Source organism: the organism of the source record quoted next, unplaced genomic scaffold, assembly GCF_019419815.1.
Source record: "Pyrus x bretschneideri cultivar Hongxiangsu unplaced genomic scaffold, Pyrus_bretschneideri_v1 Contig28, whole genome shotgun sequence".
Lineage (NCBI taxonomy): Eukaryota > Viridiplantae > Streptophyta > Magnoliopsida > Rosales > Rosaceae > Pyrus > Pyrus x bretschneideri.
In genome coordinates, this window is record NW_025999590.1 from 2,820,859 (window position 1) to 2,836,767 (window position 15,909).

At 36.7% G+C, this 15,909-nt stretch overlaps 2 protein-coding genes across 2 annotated transcripts; both read right to left on the bottom strand.

Moving 5' to 3' along the window:
* Positions 1 to 700: 700 nt before the first annotated feature.
* Positions 701 to 1,165, bottom strand: LOC108867809 (uncharacterized mitochondrial protein AtMg00810-like). Its single transcript, XM_018649460.2, has one exon. The coding sequence runs from the start codon at positions 1,163 to 1,165 to the stop codon at positions 701 to 703; it is 465 nt and encodes a 154-aa protein (XP_018504976.2).
* Positions 1,166 to 2,990: 1,825 nt separating this feature from the next.
* LOC108867808 lies at positions 2,991 to 3,864 on the bottom strand. Its single transcript, XM_018649459.2, has 2 exons — positions 3,569 to 3,864; positions 2,991 to 3,303 (listed from the first exon to the last, which is right to left on the bottom strand). The coding sequence occupies exons 1-2, from the start codon at positions 3,862 to 3,864 to the stop codon at positions 2,991 to 2,993; spliced, it is 609 nt and encodes a 202-aa protein (XP_018504975.2).
* Between the last annotated feature and the right edge of the window lie 12,045 nt (positions 3,865 to 15,909).

The window sequence follows — 15,909 nt, forward strand, 5'->3', positions numbered from 1 at the left end:
TAGACAATATTTAAACACTAAAATTACCTTACTAGTCCAGATTAAATCCTAGCCCTTCATTGGGATTTAAGTGATCTAATCTGGAATGTAAATTTGTCACTCACACATTTAAACAACAAAAAACTAGCCGTTGGAGGCCAACCCTTCATTTTCTTCTTCTTCCTTCTTCGATGCAGACAACACCTTTTGCACAGGAGCTCCTTGCTGCCTTCGACCCCTCGACTCCAAGAGGTGGTCAGCTTCCAACACTCCCTTCTAAACTGCTTCTAGGAGTCATTCCGAGCAAACCCAAGTAATTGAATCTCTCCTTCGGTAGTGCTTTTGTGAATATGTCTGCGATCTAATCTTCTGTGCTGCAATAGATTAGTTTGATTGTATTGTCCTGCAATGCTTCTCTGATGAAATGATATCTTCTCTTGATGTGCTTTGTTCTTTGATGGAAAATTGGGTTTTTGGTCATGGCAATTGCAGAGGTGTTGTTACACAAGAGTGGTGTGGTATCAACCTGTAATTCGCCAAAATCTTTGAGTTTAAATCTTAGCCAAATAGCTTGAGCCGTTACTTCTGATGCACTCACGTACTCCGCCTCGGTTGTGGATAGTGCAACACTTTGTTGCTTCACAGAGGCCCACGAAAATACCCCTAAACCAAAGGTGAAAGCGTAGCCCGATGTGCTTCTGGTATCATCTTCACTACCACCCTAGTCACTGTCATAAAATTCAATTAGGATAATTGACTTCCCCATTTCATACTTGATCCCATAATCTAGTGTTCCTTGCACATATCTCAGCACTCTCTTAGATGTGCCCATATGTATCTTACTAGGATTCTGCATAAACCTAGAAAGTAGGCTTGCTGAGAACATTATATCTGGCCTTGTTGCACTTAAGTACAATAGACTGCCAACAATGCACTTATTGAGACTAGCATCTGCAAATTCACTTCCATCCTCCTTCTTAAGTTTCTCATTTGCAATTAGAGGTGTAGAGACCGGTTTGCAACCTTTCAAACCAAACTTTTCAAGCAAGGTTTTAGCATACTTCATTTGATGAATGAAAATGCTGTTTGCCTTTTGAATTACCCCAATGCCAAGAAAATGATGCAAAAAGCCAAGGTCTGTCATTTCATACCTCTTCATCATTTCTTTTTTAAACTCTTCAATCATTGCAGCATCATTTCAAGTGTAGACAACATCATCCACATAGATTGAGACAATGAGTGTCTTGTTGTTACTTTCTTTCTTGGTGTAGAGTGTAGCTTCACTAGGACTTTTCTGAAATCCTTTTTCAGTGAAATAGGAATCAATCTCACTGTACCAAGCTCTTGGAGCTTGCTTTAGGCCATAGAGAGCCTTCCTTAACTTGTACACTTTTTCAGGAAACTCTTGACTTATGAACCCTTGAGGTTGATCCATAAACACCTCCTCCTCTAGCACTCCATTTAGAAATGCAGATTTGACATCCAATTGATGTAACTTCCAACCCTTCTTGGCTGCTAAGGCTATCAAAGTCCTTATGGTGTCTAACCTTGCTACTGGAGCAAAGGTTTCATTGAAATCTACACCCGGTTTCTGTGCGTAACCTTTAGCCACCAATCTGGCCTTGTTCTTTTGCACAGAACCATCTAAGTTAAGTTTCATTTTGTACACCCATTTCACTCCAATCACAGGCTTGTCATTTGGTCGATTTACAAGTTCCCAAGTGTCATTATTCTCTATCATTTCAAGCTCTTCATTCATTGTTTTCTTCCAAGCTTTGTCTTTCTCAGCTTCTTCACATGTTTCTGGTTCTACTACACAGTAATTACATGTAGCATAAATCTCATCCAAGTTTCTCAATCTCACTGGAGTTGAACTTGGAGTTGTTATCTGTGATTGACTTGATTGTGGACTCATACTAGCTTGCTGTAGAGTCCCTTGTATGTAACCATTATCTGTGACTTCTTCTTGAACTAAGGTCTCCATAGGCTCCCTTGTTTGCCTTTTGTTAAGGTCAAGTTGTAGAGAGACACTGTCCTTTTCTTCTATCTTTGTTTCCCAGTTCCACTTTGAGTTTTCATCAAAGATAACATTCCTTGATAGGATTATCTTCTGAGTTAACACACTATAAACTTTGTACCCTTTCTCACTGGTACCATAGCCTACAAAAACACCCTTGTTACTTGATTTCTTCAACTTGTGCCTTAGTTGGTGAGGGATGAGAGTGTAACATACTGAGCCAAACACTCTCAGGTGCTTCACAGAGGGCTTCCTTCCACTGAACACTTAGAATGGTGTCTTCTTGTCCAATGCAGGTGTTCACAACTTCACCCCATAGTATATAAGGCATATTCTTCTCATGCATCATAAACTTAGCCATTTCGATTATAGTCCTATTCTTCCTTTCTGCAATCTCATTTTGTTGTGGTGAATATGCCACAGTGAGTTACTTCTCCAACCCCACATCTTCACAGAATGCATTGAACTCATGTGAGGTGTACTCACCTCCCCTATCACTTCTTAGTCTTTTGATTTGGTATCCACTTTGTAATTCCACCATTGCCTTGAACTTCTTGAATATTGTGAATACCTCAGACTTAAACCTCATGAAATACACCCAACACATCCGTGAGTAGTCATCAATGAAGGTTAGGAAATACCTGTTTCCACTGATTGTTGTTGTTTGTATTGGTCCACACACATCTGTGTGAATCAATTCGAGTGGCTTTGTTGCCCTCCAAGCCTTGCCAACTTCAAATGGATCTCTGTGATGCTTCCCAAATGCACATCCTTTGCAGATTTCATTGCAGTGATCCATCTTAGGTATCCCTTGTACCATTTCATACTTTTGCAGATTTTCTAGGCTTATCATGTTTAAGTGACCAAACCTCTTGTGCCATGGTTTCATAGAACATGTCATACTTGTTTTCCTTGCGATTTTGTCTAAGTACTTCAACACAAGTGGAAATCTTCTATTTTTCAATTCCACTTTGGTCACCAAATTTGGTAGGGATCAGTCATCATAGATCTCAACCACAGTTCCCCCAAAGAGTAGGAAATACCCATGCTCTATCATTTGACCCACACTAAGTAAGTTTTCATCTAGTCCTGGCACTAACATCACCTTCTTTATGCATCTTCTTTCTTTCTTAGTGTTGATAACCAGAGTTCCTCTTCTAGTGGCCTTGACAATGTTTCCATTTCTCATTTTCACTTTTCCAGTGAAGTTTGTGTCAATGTCAATGAGTAATGACTCATGTGCAGCCATGTGATTGCTACAGCCACTGTCAACGTACCACACTTCATTGTTTTTCTCCACTTTTGCACTGAAAGCATAGAACACATTTGCTTATTCCTCCACTTGATTTGCGCAGTTTACTTGCTACACATTCTTTGATCTGCAGTCTTTCATAATGTGCCCAAACCTGTTGCATTTATGGCACCTAAGCTTGTCTTTGAACCAACACTCTCCAAGATGAAATTTATCACAATGTTTGCATTGTTGTTTGGTTCTTGGACCTGCATTAACGTTGCTGCCTTGGTTAGGTCTAAAGTTGTGATACCTTTTTCCATCTCATTTCTTGTTCTTGCCCTTCCACTGATGCAACATTGAGTGATTGAAAGGCTTTCTCAGGTGCAAAATCAGCATGCCTCTCGAGTCTTTGGCCAAAGGCTCTTAAGGATGTCATCACATCTTGCACACTGAGAGTTTCAATGTCTTTGGTTTCTTCAATAACACTCATTATCGAATCATATGGTTTAGTCAAACTAATCAACAGTTTCTGGACAATTCTTTCATTAGGCAGTTCCTTATCATATGTTTTCATCTTGTTTACAACATCAAACAGCCTAGTGAAGTAGTCTTTTAACAGCTCATTTTCCTTCATTCTTGTATACTCGAAATATCTTCTAAAGGACTGAAGTTTTACCTTTCTGACTTTAGTGTCTCATCTGTACTATTACTGTAAAACTTCCTAAGCACCCTTAGCAGTCTCTTCATTTGTTATCCTCGGGAAAATGATGTCTGAGACAGCACCTTGAATGATTCCAAGTGCTCTAGCATCCTTCATTCGATTCTGCTTCAGTGTTTTGAGTTGTGTTTCTGTGAGATCCTCCTCTAGAGCATCGATCTCCATCTCAGGTAGTTCATACCCATGTTGAACCATATCCCATAGATCATAGGATTTCAAAATGGTTGTCATTCTTATTCTCCAAAAATCATAATTCTCCCCATCAAAGACTAGAGCTTTTAGCTCACTGCTACTGCTGGATCCCTTCATTTTTAGAATTGTTTGTTGGTTGTTGTTTTTTAGGACACTTTGTTGGTGCTCCCAAAAGTCTTAACTTGCACAGATTACGCCCAGAAAGTTTTCAGATCAAAAAACTAAGCTCTAAGGCCATGATACAATTTGTTTGTTTGGATGATTTTTGGTTATAGTTTTTGGATTGGTTTCTTATTTGTAGAATGGTAGAGAATTAAGAGGATATCGGAGTGTGGTTTTCAACTTCAAGGTTGTGCAAAAAAAAATGCAGCATCCATACTTCATTAAGTAGAGAAAATGTGTAAGGGTATGGTACATTTCCATCACCCATACTTGTGTAAAAGAGTTAGTGATTAGACAATATATAAACACTAAAATTACCTTACTACTCCAGATTAAATCCTAGTCCTTCATTGGGATTTAAATGATCTAATCTGAAGTGTACATTTGTCTCATTGGGATTTAAATGATCTAATCTGAAGTGTACACTTGTCACTCACACATTTAAACAGCAAAAAACTAGCCATTGGAGGCCAACCCTTCATTTTCTCTTCTTCCTTCTTCGATGCAGATAGCACCTTTTGCTCAGAAGCTCCTTGCCACCTTCGACCCCTCGACTCCAGGAGCTGGTTAGTTTCCAACAATGAGCTTATGATTTAATGGTTAGATAGAATGACAAATCTCAATAGATTGTGAGTTGAGTGTGTGGCTTAGTTAGTAAGCTACCTAGTCTGGTATATAACCAACATGTGTAACCATCTTGTACTAAGTTTGTGAATCATTAATAAACTGAATAGTCTCTCTCTCTCTCTAAATCTCTACTTCTCTCTCTATCTCCTTCTTTCTTTCTTTTTTGCAAGATATAGTGAGCTCTTCATAGTTATAGTTACATGGTATCAATCGCCGTAAGGCTTCGTGCTCGACAGTTCTTCGATCTTGGATTTCTCTGCTTTCGCTCTTTATCTGTGATCAGCTCCCTTTTCTCACATTTCTTGGGTTCTTGATATCTCTATATTTCTTGGTTCCTTGTGCTTATTCTTGTGCACTCCAGGTGTTTGGTTTAATTCTTCTGAGAATTTGCATTTGGGTTTTTCTCTTATTTAAAGTTATAGTGCGGCTACACAACTTCAGATCCTTCAATCTCCTATTACCTCTCTTATATCAATAATTTCTTCATCTGTTAACTGGATGATTCCAGCTATCTTGTGTGGAATTTACAAATGGAATTACTTTTGGAAGGTCATGGCATAATGGGTTTTGTCGATGGCACAAACCTTTGTCCTTCACTGTTTGATTCCACTGCATCTGGGGATTCAATTGAGATTGATACCTTCAAGATTTGGAAGATGCATGATAGGGCACTCATGCAGTTAATCACTGCCACTTTGTCTCCTTCCACCTTTTCTTGTGCAATTGGAAGTACCAATGCTCATGACTTGTAAACTCGTCTCAAGGAGCAATTTTCCATTGTTACTCGTACAACAATCTTTCAGATGCAATCTGAATTGCAAAACATCAAGAAAGGTACTGATTCAATTTCTTAGTATTTACAAAGAATCAAAGAGGCTCGTGATTATCTTTTTGCTACTGTAGTAACATTTGAGGATGATGATATTGTGATATTAACTCTGAATGGTCTTTCTTCTGAGTATAATACTTTAAAGTCTATAATTCAAGGAAGAAAAAATGTTATCTCAATGAAGGAACTTCACTCTCAGTTACTTGCTGAGGAAGCAATGATTGAAAATATGGCTGCCACTCTTTTCTTAACTGCAATGGTTACCAAGAATGGTGGTAATGATTCTAAGAATTCAAGTTATGATCGACAGTATAATTTTGGTGATCAGTCTAAATTTGGGAATTTTTTTCAGAATAATTCTTATGGTTCTCAATCCGGGTTCTATAATGTTTCTAGTTATAAGCTAAATTTTAACAAGAACAAGGGCACAGGGAAATTTTACAACAATTCACAGCCTAGGTTTGGGAATAACAAATTTAGTTACATCAATAATGCTCCTAGTATTCTTGGAAATTCACCACCATCTCAGCAAAGCCAGTTTAACACTACTTGTCAAATTTATGGTAAATATGGGCATTTGGCTGCTATTTGCAGGTTCAAGAATTCGGATACTGCAGCTGTTCAAGGTTGTCAAATATGTGGTAAAAAGAATTAGTGTGTAGTTTTGTCTTTACAGAAACTCCAATGTTCAAAATTCTTCACCTACTGTTATGCATGTCAACACTATCTCAAATTCTGTTGTTCCAAGTACACCTCCTCAGCAGTTTTGGCTCACTGATTCAGGGGCTACATCACATATGACGGCTGATCAGAATAATCTTTCCTTGGCTACTCCATATCCATCCACTGAGACAATTCAAACAGCTAATGGTGCAGTTTTATCCATTTCACATATTGGTTCTTCCAATATTCCAACTACAATCAAACCACTACAATTACATTCTATCATATATGTTCCTAGATTAACACAAAATTTGTTATCTATACATCGATTATGTCTGGACAATAATTGCTGGTTGATGTATGATGTTTTCTGTTTTTGGATTCAGGACAAGGCCACAGGGAAGATAATGTTCGAGGGGCTTTGCAGTGATGGGTTGTATCCAATTCCACTATCAGCATCTGCATCATCTTCATCAACTCGATCTCCAGTGGCATTTCTTGGACAACAAGTATCTTCTACACTTTGGCATAATAGATTAGGGCATCCATCAAACTCTGTAGTGTCTTCCATTTTAAAACAATGTAAAGTGTCTATTACATTTGATTCATCACCTGTGATTTGTTCCACTTGTCTAGAAGGTAAATTTTGTAAACTGCCATTTGTTGCTTCTGTGTCAAAATTTGTTATCCTCTTTGAAGTTGTACACACTGATGTCTAGGGTCTCTTTCCATGTATTTTTGTTGAAGTTTGAGATACTATGTGACATTCATTGATGAATGCACTAGATATTGTTGGATTTTTCCTCTCAGCAATAAAAATGATGTTTGTTCTGTCTTTGTTGGTTTCTACAATTTTGTTTTGAACCATTTTACAACTACCATTAAAACCTTACAAAGTGAATAGGGGAGGGGAATATATTAGTAAAACATTTCAAACATTTCTTCTTGATAAAGGAATCAAATATCAATTGTCTTATCCTCATACTCCGGAACAAAATAGTCTAGCTAAAAGCAAACATAGACATATCATTGAAACCTCTATCACACTTTTACAAACTGCTTCATTAGCTCCATAGTTTTGGTTTTTTGCTTGTCAAGTGGCTTTCTATCTTATTAATAGAATGCCTACCTCAACCTTAAACAACAAATCACCATTTGAATTGTTGTTTAATTTCATTCTTGATATCACTCATTTAAGAATTTTTGGGTGTTCATGTTTTCCACTACTCAGACGCTATAATAGTACCAAACTCCAGCCTCAGACCATAAAATGCATATTTCCGGGTTATGCTACTAAGTATAAAGGGTATATTTGTTATGAGGTATCTCATAAGAGGGTATATGTTTCCAGACATGTCATATTCGATGAAACTAAATTTCCATATACTAGTTTGCTTTCAAAATGTTCAGTTCCTTTGTGTTCCAAGTCTTCTCCATCATTTGTTGTATCATAGTCTCCAAATACGTCTGTCACTCATCAGAATATTGTAGTCCCTAGTCATACTGTTATGCCAAATATTGTTGGTTCTCATTCTTTAGATACCAATGATACTCACAGTTCCAATACACAACTCATTACTGGAATCCCAACAATATCAGCAAGTTCTTCTCAATCATTATCCTCTCCTCACCCTGTGGCTCCTGCAAGTACTTCTCAGTCTTATTCTGAGCAATCTGAAGATCCTATTGGTTTTTCTCCTGAAAGTTTACAGGTTATATTACCAATTCCAACACTAAATACACATTCAATGCAGACTCGATCTAAAAGTAGGATATCTAAGAAAAAAGTATTTCTCTCAGTTCTTCAAGATGATCAGTTAGTGGATTTGTCTCAAACAGAGCCTGCAACATATAAGTCAGCCTTGAAATCTTATGTGTGGTTATCAACAATGAAAGAGGAACTTTCAGCTCTTCATTCTCAGGGTACTTGGTCCCTTGTTCCTCTTCCTCTACATAAAAATCTTGTAGGGTGTAAGTGGGTTTATAAGATTAAAAAAAATGTCGATGGTACCATTTCCAGGTATAAAGCAAGATTAGTTGCCAAAAGTTTTAATCAAGAGGAGGGTATAGATTATGGAGAAACCTTCAATTCTGTGGTTAAACCAACTACAGTCAAGTTAGTATTAGCTCTTGCTGCTCACTTTGGTTAGTCACTTAGACAATTAGATGTGAATAATGCCTTTCTTCATGGCATATTACAAGAGGAAGTATACATGTCTCAGCCCCCTGGTTTTTTGGATCCTCAACATTCAACACATGTGTGTCAATTACACAAGTCCTTATATGGTATAAAACAAGCCCCAAGGGCTTGGAATAAGAGATTCACAAGTTTTTTGCCATCTCTGGGGTTTCTTACTACATACTCAGATTCTTCACTATTTGTGAAACATGTTGGACAATCAGTTGTTATTTTCTTATTGTATGTCAATGACATAATCATTATAGGCAATGCTACAGATGTAATTACTGAGGTTATTGGAGCTTTACATTCATAATTTGATATCAAGACTTAGGGCCTCTTCATTATTTTCTTGGTATTCAAATTACACATCAGTCCAATGGTTTGTTTCTTTCTCAATCTAAGTATGTCTCTGATTTGTTGATAAAAATTGATATGCTCCAATCCAAGTCATGTACAACTCCTTGCCTACCTTATAACAGATTGTTAAGGGATGATGGGAAACCATTTAACAATCCTGCTTTATATAGAAGCATTGTTGGTGCACTTCAATATTTAACATTCACAAGGCCTGATATTGCCTTCTCTAAGCATCAAGTTTGCCAATTCATGCATTATCCAATGGAATCACACTTTGTTGTTGTCAAAAGAATACTTAGATACTTGAGGGGTACACAAGACTATTGCATTCAGTTTAGTAAATGGGATATGGACTTCTATGCTTATAGTCATGTTGATTGGGCACGAGATCCTAATGACAGGAGGTCTACAACAGGTTTGGTTGTATATTTGGCATCTAATCCTATTTCATGGTCCTCTAAGAAGCAAAATACAGTTTCAAGATCCTCTACTGAGGCAGAATACAAGGCTTTATCTTCTACTGCAGCTGAGGTGGATTAGATCAAGCAGTTATTACAATTTATGCATATTTTTGTGAATTCTCCAACTTTCTTATATTGTGATAATCTCTCGACTATTGCCCTTGCTTATAATCCAGTTATGCATCAAAGGACAAAGCATATCGAGATTGATGTTCATTTTGTCTGAGAAATGGTAGCTAAGAAGTTACTCCAGGTCCAATTCGTTACTTCTAATGCTCAGTTTGCAGACATTCTCACCAAAGGCTTGTCTACCTCTTTATTTCAAACTCATTGTTACAATCTCAGGCTTGGAAATTCCCATCCTGAGATTGAGGAAGGATGATAAGAATAATATAGGTTGTTAGATGTTTGTTATTAGCTTATGATTGAATGGTTAGATAGAATAACAAATGTCAATAGATTGTGAGTTGAGTGTGTGGCTTAGTTAGTAAGCTACCTAGTCTGGTATATAACCAGCATATGTAACCATCTTGTACTAAGTTTGTGAATCATTAATAAACTGAATATTCTCTCTCTATCTAAATCTCTACTTCTACTCTATCTCTCTATTTCTTCTTCTGCAAGATACAGTGAATTCTTCATAGTTTACAAATAGAGGGAGAAGTGGCATTCGTGGGAGTCGACATGCTTCGTTTTGAGCGTGGCCATGTAAGAAGTACGCTAATATCGGGCCGTATGTTTTCTCACCACCATAAACGACGATGGTGCATGCTCATCATCGAGAAAATAGGAAAGTTGGTGTCGGTGGTCGATGGTCGGTTACAGGTTCAAACGATCAATGCGAAGCCAAGCAGGGAAGAAGACAATAGAGGGAGCAGTGGCATTCGCGCGAGTAGCCACGACTTCATTTTGGACGTGGCCACGTATAAAGTACGCTAATATTGCCGTATTTTTTCCCACCACTATAAACTATCGTGCATGCTCACCATCAAGAGATTCTCCAATAATTTCATAACAGTCTTAAAAAAATTTGCTCCTCTTGTATAATAACATAAGGTATTCCACCCTGTTCGGGCACATTAAAAAATCTCACATCGCCATCACCTTTAAAGCTTAAAATCTGCTTAAAAATAATCAGGATTAAATTACATAATTTTAATTCTTTCTGTATAATTATGAAGAGAGAAGAACACAACTTGGTAGCTACGTTTCAAATATACCCTCTGATTCTTACATTAACCCACCATCTTCCATAATCTAGGAAACTTTTTCTTTTCCTCTTCGCCTTCACAGCTCCTACACCGTATCGGCACAGTAGATTTTAAGCCAATCCACCACTAGACAACCACAACCAACAACAGCCCATTTATGTTGATTACCAAACGCACAAGACACACATGAATGTGAATTTTACTGCTTTGTGAAAATTTGGTAAAGACTTCGTTGAACAGGTTAAACCTTGGTCTAAGTTGCAGGTTCGTCGTTTTCTTCCTTGGTTATTGCAGGTTTATTTGCAAATTTGCAGATTTATTGCAGGTTCGTTGTCTTCTTCCTTGGTTATTGCAGGTTTATTTGTAAATTTGAAAGATAATGGTAGGGAGACTAAAGTTTTAAACTAAATTAATAATGTGTTACTAATAAAAAATAAGCACGTTAACACATCATCAACAATCACACTATTTTGTTTACAAAATTTGATCTCCCTAACACTATCCATATTCGAGATAAACATATCGGCCCTTACCCAAAAATAAACCTACAATGGGCCCCTATTTTTATTTAGTTCTTTGTTGTCTTGTTCCTCAAGAAAATTTGCTGGTTTATTTTTGTGCAAGGATAATACTAGGAAGACTAAATTTAGAGACCAATTTTGAAAACTAAAGGATATAGAAATTGATAATTGGTTAATATTTAAACGTTGATAACTGTGCTTATTTTTATTGGTGACAGATCATTTAGTTTGCAAATTTTATCTCCAAATTTAGTCTCCCTAACATTTAAACTGCAACAATAAGATATTATTATTGGTAGGGGTGGGCAAACGGGTATAGGAAGCGCAGGTCGGGGCAAGTACGAGCAGGTTCTTAATTTTAAAAATGAGAAACGGGACGGGGCGGGACAGGGCGGGGCGAGCCTTTGTAATTTTTGGTTCAAGCCAATTCCCGAAGTATAGGAACCACAGGTACCCGGACCGGCCTGTTTGTAATTGAAATGGACGGACGGGATTGAAGAGATCATCTCTCCATCCAATTTTAACCGTTAGTTTTAGGTTTCCTTGTCCTCGACCTCGACGCTGTCACTCGAGTCCTTGAACCTGATTCTGTCTCCCACACTCTCTCCACAGCCAGTGCCTTATTGGCAACTTAATCGACGATTGTTGGCGTTGCGAGGACTGGAGCAACAACCCAATCTCACCAGTCACCCTTCTCAAGTCTCACCAATCACTACAACCAGAAACCAAATCTCTCTCTTTAACCCCTTGGAGTTAATGACATGTTAATGACATGTATATGAGAATTCAAATCATTCTAATTTTTTAAATTTTGTTGTTTTAATGCAAATGAAATCCGTCTAGGTGTGAACAACTACTGCCTAAAAGCTTATAATTTAATATCTAAAAATTAAGAATTATATAAACTAGATGGCTAGTTGAACAGATTTATTTTGCTTATTCCTAGTTGAACAGATTTATTTTGCTTACTACCTTGCTCCAACGGTTTATGTATCTTTACTTGAAGTAAACATGTCATAAATATTGACTAATTGGGTTTTATATTGTTCTTTATTACAAGTGACATTGCTTTAAACTAGACTAAGAGGAGGAAGAGGATTTGAAACGCAAATGGTTGGAAAGTAACTTAACTAAATAAAGAAATGTAACTTAATAGAGAAACCTTTAGTTCAATTGTTCCAAATACAATCGACAAGAAAAGCATTTGTAGCAGTAATTGGTGAAGACCCTATCCCAAATACATTAGTTTCGTGTAGCCGTGACAAAGTAATTTCCTCTCCTTTATATCTTGTATTGTATGTAAGGTAAATTTAGCTCAGACAACTTTGAAATTCAGGGTCCATCATTGGATAAACAAGACGACTGTTACAAGAACAGGTGATTAGGCAATAACAAAATATGGCACATGAACATGATGATATAGCAAGTTCACTAAGTAGCCCAACAACAACCTTTTTCCTTTATAAACAATAAACCCTAATGGTTTACAGAATCGGTTAAATCACATAATAAATCAGCTATAATAATCAGATATCAAACTCATCATTTATATAACTCGAACTTAACACCTACCGCATCAAACTTTTCATTTGACAAGCTAAATTGTAGTGCTTTTTGAATTGATCACATACGTAACAGTTTTGAGAATAAAAAAATTATCATATGTATAACAAAATATTGATTTAGGACGGACAAATAGACAATAGTCTATAGTCAAAGCATAAATAAAACAGTTTAATTTGCTAATTCCAGAGTATAAATTATACTTTAGAACCAGAGCTTATGCATGCTTGCACAAGTGAGAAATTGACCAGCCAACACCCCATGCACATATAAAGATTTCAAATCAAAACACGTAAACCTTGCATACCTGGACAAGACGACATGATGAATTTTTATATTTGCCCAATGGATAAGATCTGCTCACTGTAAAACTTCATATGGGTTCGATATACTTTTATCTAGAATGCATGGTCCAGCGTTCAGTGCGGGTTGAAACATATGGTTACCGGTTGGATGATCAAACTTCAAGACAGAATAGATTGAAGCACTTCTATGGACTGTTGCTCCTTGGACAATAAACTATTGTGGAGTTCTTACTATTGTGGTGTTAGCAGTGTGCATAAGGGCCTCAGTTTTGTATAAGTTTCAAGTTACTAGAATTATGCTAACTCACGGTTGCTAGAAACCCTACCGATAAAGCCCATGAAAATGTATTCCACATAAGAACCCCTTAACCAACAGCAAGGAATACGGATTTCGCTTTTCTTTTTGGCACAAGGAATAGCTAACTAATTAAAACTCTAACCCTAATTCAAATCAATTATAACTATGTAATTCAATTAGAGTTGAACTTTATTATTTGACTCCAACAATCTTTTGGCATTTATATTTTGGCTAGCTAGTTAGTCATAACATGCAAGGTGAGAAATGACGATGGAGGAAAGTAACATATAAAAAGGATAATAAGACAGCTCTTATAGTTTCAAGGATTATTAAGTAGATTCAAACATTGCAGCAGTTCAAAAAATGAACAAGCGACGTTGCTTTATATAATGTTTTTTATTACAAGCCACGTTGCTTTAAACTAAGGGTTCTTTGGATATAGACCCTTCAAACTCCTATTTTCCAAGTAAAAACCCATCTAAATTTAAACATTCAAATAAAATCCAAATTTCAAATAGCCTACCATGTAGACAAATATATGACCAACTATTACAATACAATTACAACTTATGCCATAGAATCCTAATTTGGTCAACAAATGTTATTACTCATCCTAATTATGATGAGCAATTAAATCCATATGGATATTTTACCTTTCTTGTATCATAAATATTAGCAACATATATAAATTAATTTACCAAATTTAAAAGAGAAAGACAATCTTGTACGGAAAAAATAATATTGTTTGAATTATGTAATTACCTACATACAAATTAATTTATCTACTTATAAAATATTATACTAATAAACCTGCATTTTGAATCATGTAATTACCTACATACAAATATTATACTAATTTACCTACATTTAAATTAATTTACCTACTTATAAAATATTATACTAATTTACCTACATTTAAATTAATTTACCTACTTATTAATATTATACTAATTTACCTACATTTAAATTAATTTACCTATTCCAAAATAAATAAATAAATAGTGATATTAGATAATGTTCGAATGTTGTGGGTTTGTGCTTGTAGGCAATTAAATAAACTTTTAATCTAATGCACATAAATCATGTAGGTAAATTAGATCGTTTTGAAAGTAAACTAGACCCTTTAAATTTTGGTTTGATGTAATAGGTATAGACTATTTTGTAGGTAAGAATTGTGCGGAACATATAGCTTTTGTTTTGTGTATTAGGGATTGGAATATTAGCCGAAGCTGTTTTAGGTTTATTGTTGTGTTGGTAGGTAAATTAACTTATGTATGTAATGCACAAAATTATGAAATTAGTATTATTATTTTTCAATTGGCACGTTATAACAATTTGAAAGTTAATACATTGAATATACAATGAATGGCATGAATTATTTTGTAAAATATATAAAATTAATTAAATGGATATAACAAGTAACTGATCCAAAAACCTCATCCAAGTATTAATAGGGGTAGTTTAGGCATTCGAAAAATACACAATTTGAAAAGTCAAACTTAATTAGAGAATTTGTTTAGTTGGAGGCTAATCAATGGGCTTTATTCAAGAAAACAAAAGAAGATGGGTTTTAGTAGAGGAAAATTGTGACATCCCACATCGCCCAGGGGAGTGATCCTTAAATGTATATTCTCATCCTTACCTAGCACGAGGCCTTTTGGGAGCTCACTGGCTTCGGGTTCCGTAGGAACTCCGAAGTTAAGCGAGAAGGGGGCTAGAGCACTCCCAGGATGGGTGACCCTCTGGGAAGTTGCTCATGAGTTCCCAAAAACAAAATCGTGAGGGAATGGTAAGCCCAAAGTGGACAATATCGTGCTACGGTGGTGGAGCGGGCCTGGGAAGTGGTCCCACCTGGGCCGGGATGTGACATTGGTATCAGAGCCTATCCCTGGCCGGAAATGTGCCGACGAGGACGTCGGGCCCCTAAGGGGGGTGGATTGTGACATCCCACATCGCCCAGGGGAGTGATCCTCAAATGTATATTCCCATCCTTATCTAGCACGAGGCCTTTTGGGAGCTCACTGGCTTCGGGTTCCGTAGGAACTCCGAAGTTAAGCGAGAAGGGGGCTAGAGCACTCCCAGGATGGGTGACCCTCTGGGAAGTTGCTCGTGAGTTCCCAAAAACAAAACCGTGAGGGAATGGTAAGCCCAAAGCGGACAATATCGTGCTACGGTGGTGGAGCGGGCCTGGGAAGTGGTCCCACCCGGGCCGGGATGTGACAAAAATATAGTTTCAAGGGGTAATATCAAATTTTCAGTTAAAGGCTAATTACAAAGAATTTAAGCCTACGCAAATGGTTAAGGAATGACTATTCACCGGGACAATCCGACACTTAACTAAAAAGAAAAACCTCTAGTCCAAACCGTTCCCAATACAATTGAGTAGAAAAACATTTCCAGCATTAATGGGTAAAAGCCTATGCCAAAGCATTTCCAACAGTTTCGGTTAGGTATAGCCATGGCAGAAGGAACAACAAAAGCCGTACGAGAGAAACAAGACGATCGACATGAAAATGAAGACCATACATTTATTTTAATAGAGATGATCATACATTTATATATATATATATATATATATATAAACAAGACG

Coding starts and splice junctions, on each gene's coding strand:
- LOC108867808 (XM_018649459.2), bottom strand. CDS start 3,864: ATGAAGGAAAATGAGCTGTTAAAAGACTACTTCACTAGGCTGTTTGAT. Junction 3,304..3,568: donor AATGTTGCATCAGTGGAAGG/GCAAGAACAAGA, acceptor CTATGCTTTCAG/TGCAAAAGTGGAGAAAAACA.
- LOC108867809 (XM_018649460.2), bottom strand. CDS start 1,165: ATGATTGAAGAGTTTAAAAAAGAAATGATGAAGAGGTATGAAATGACA.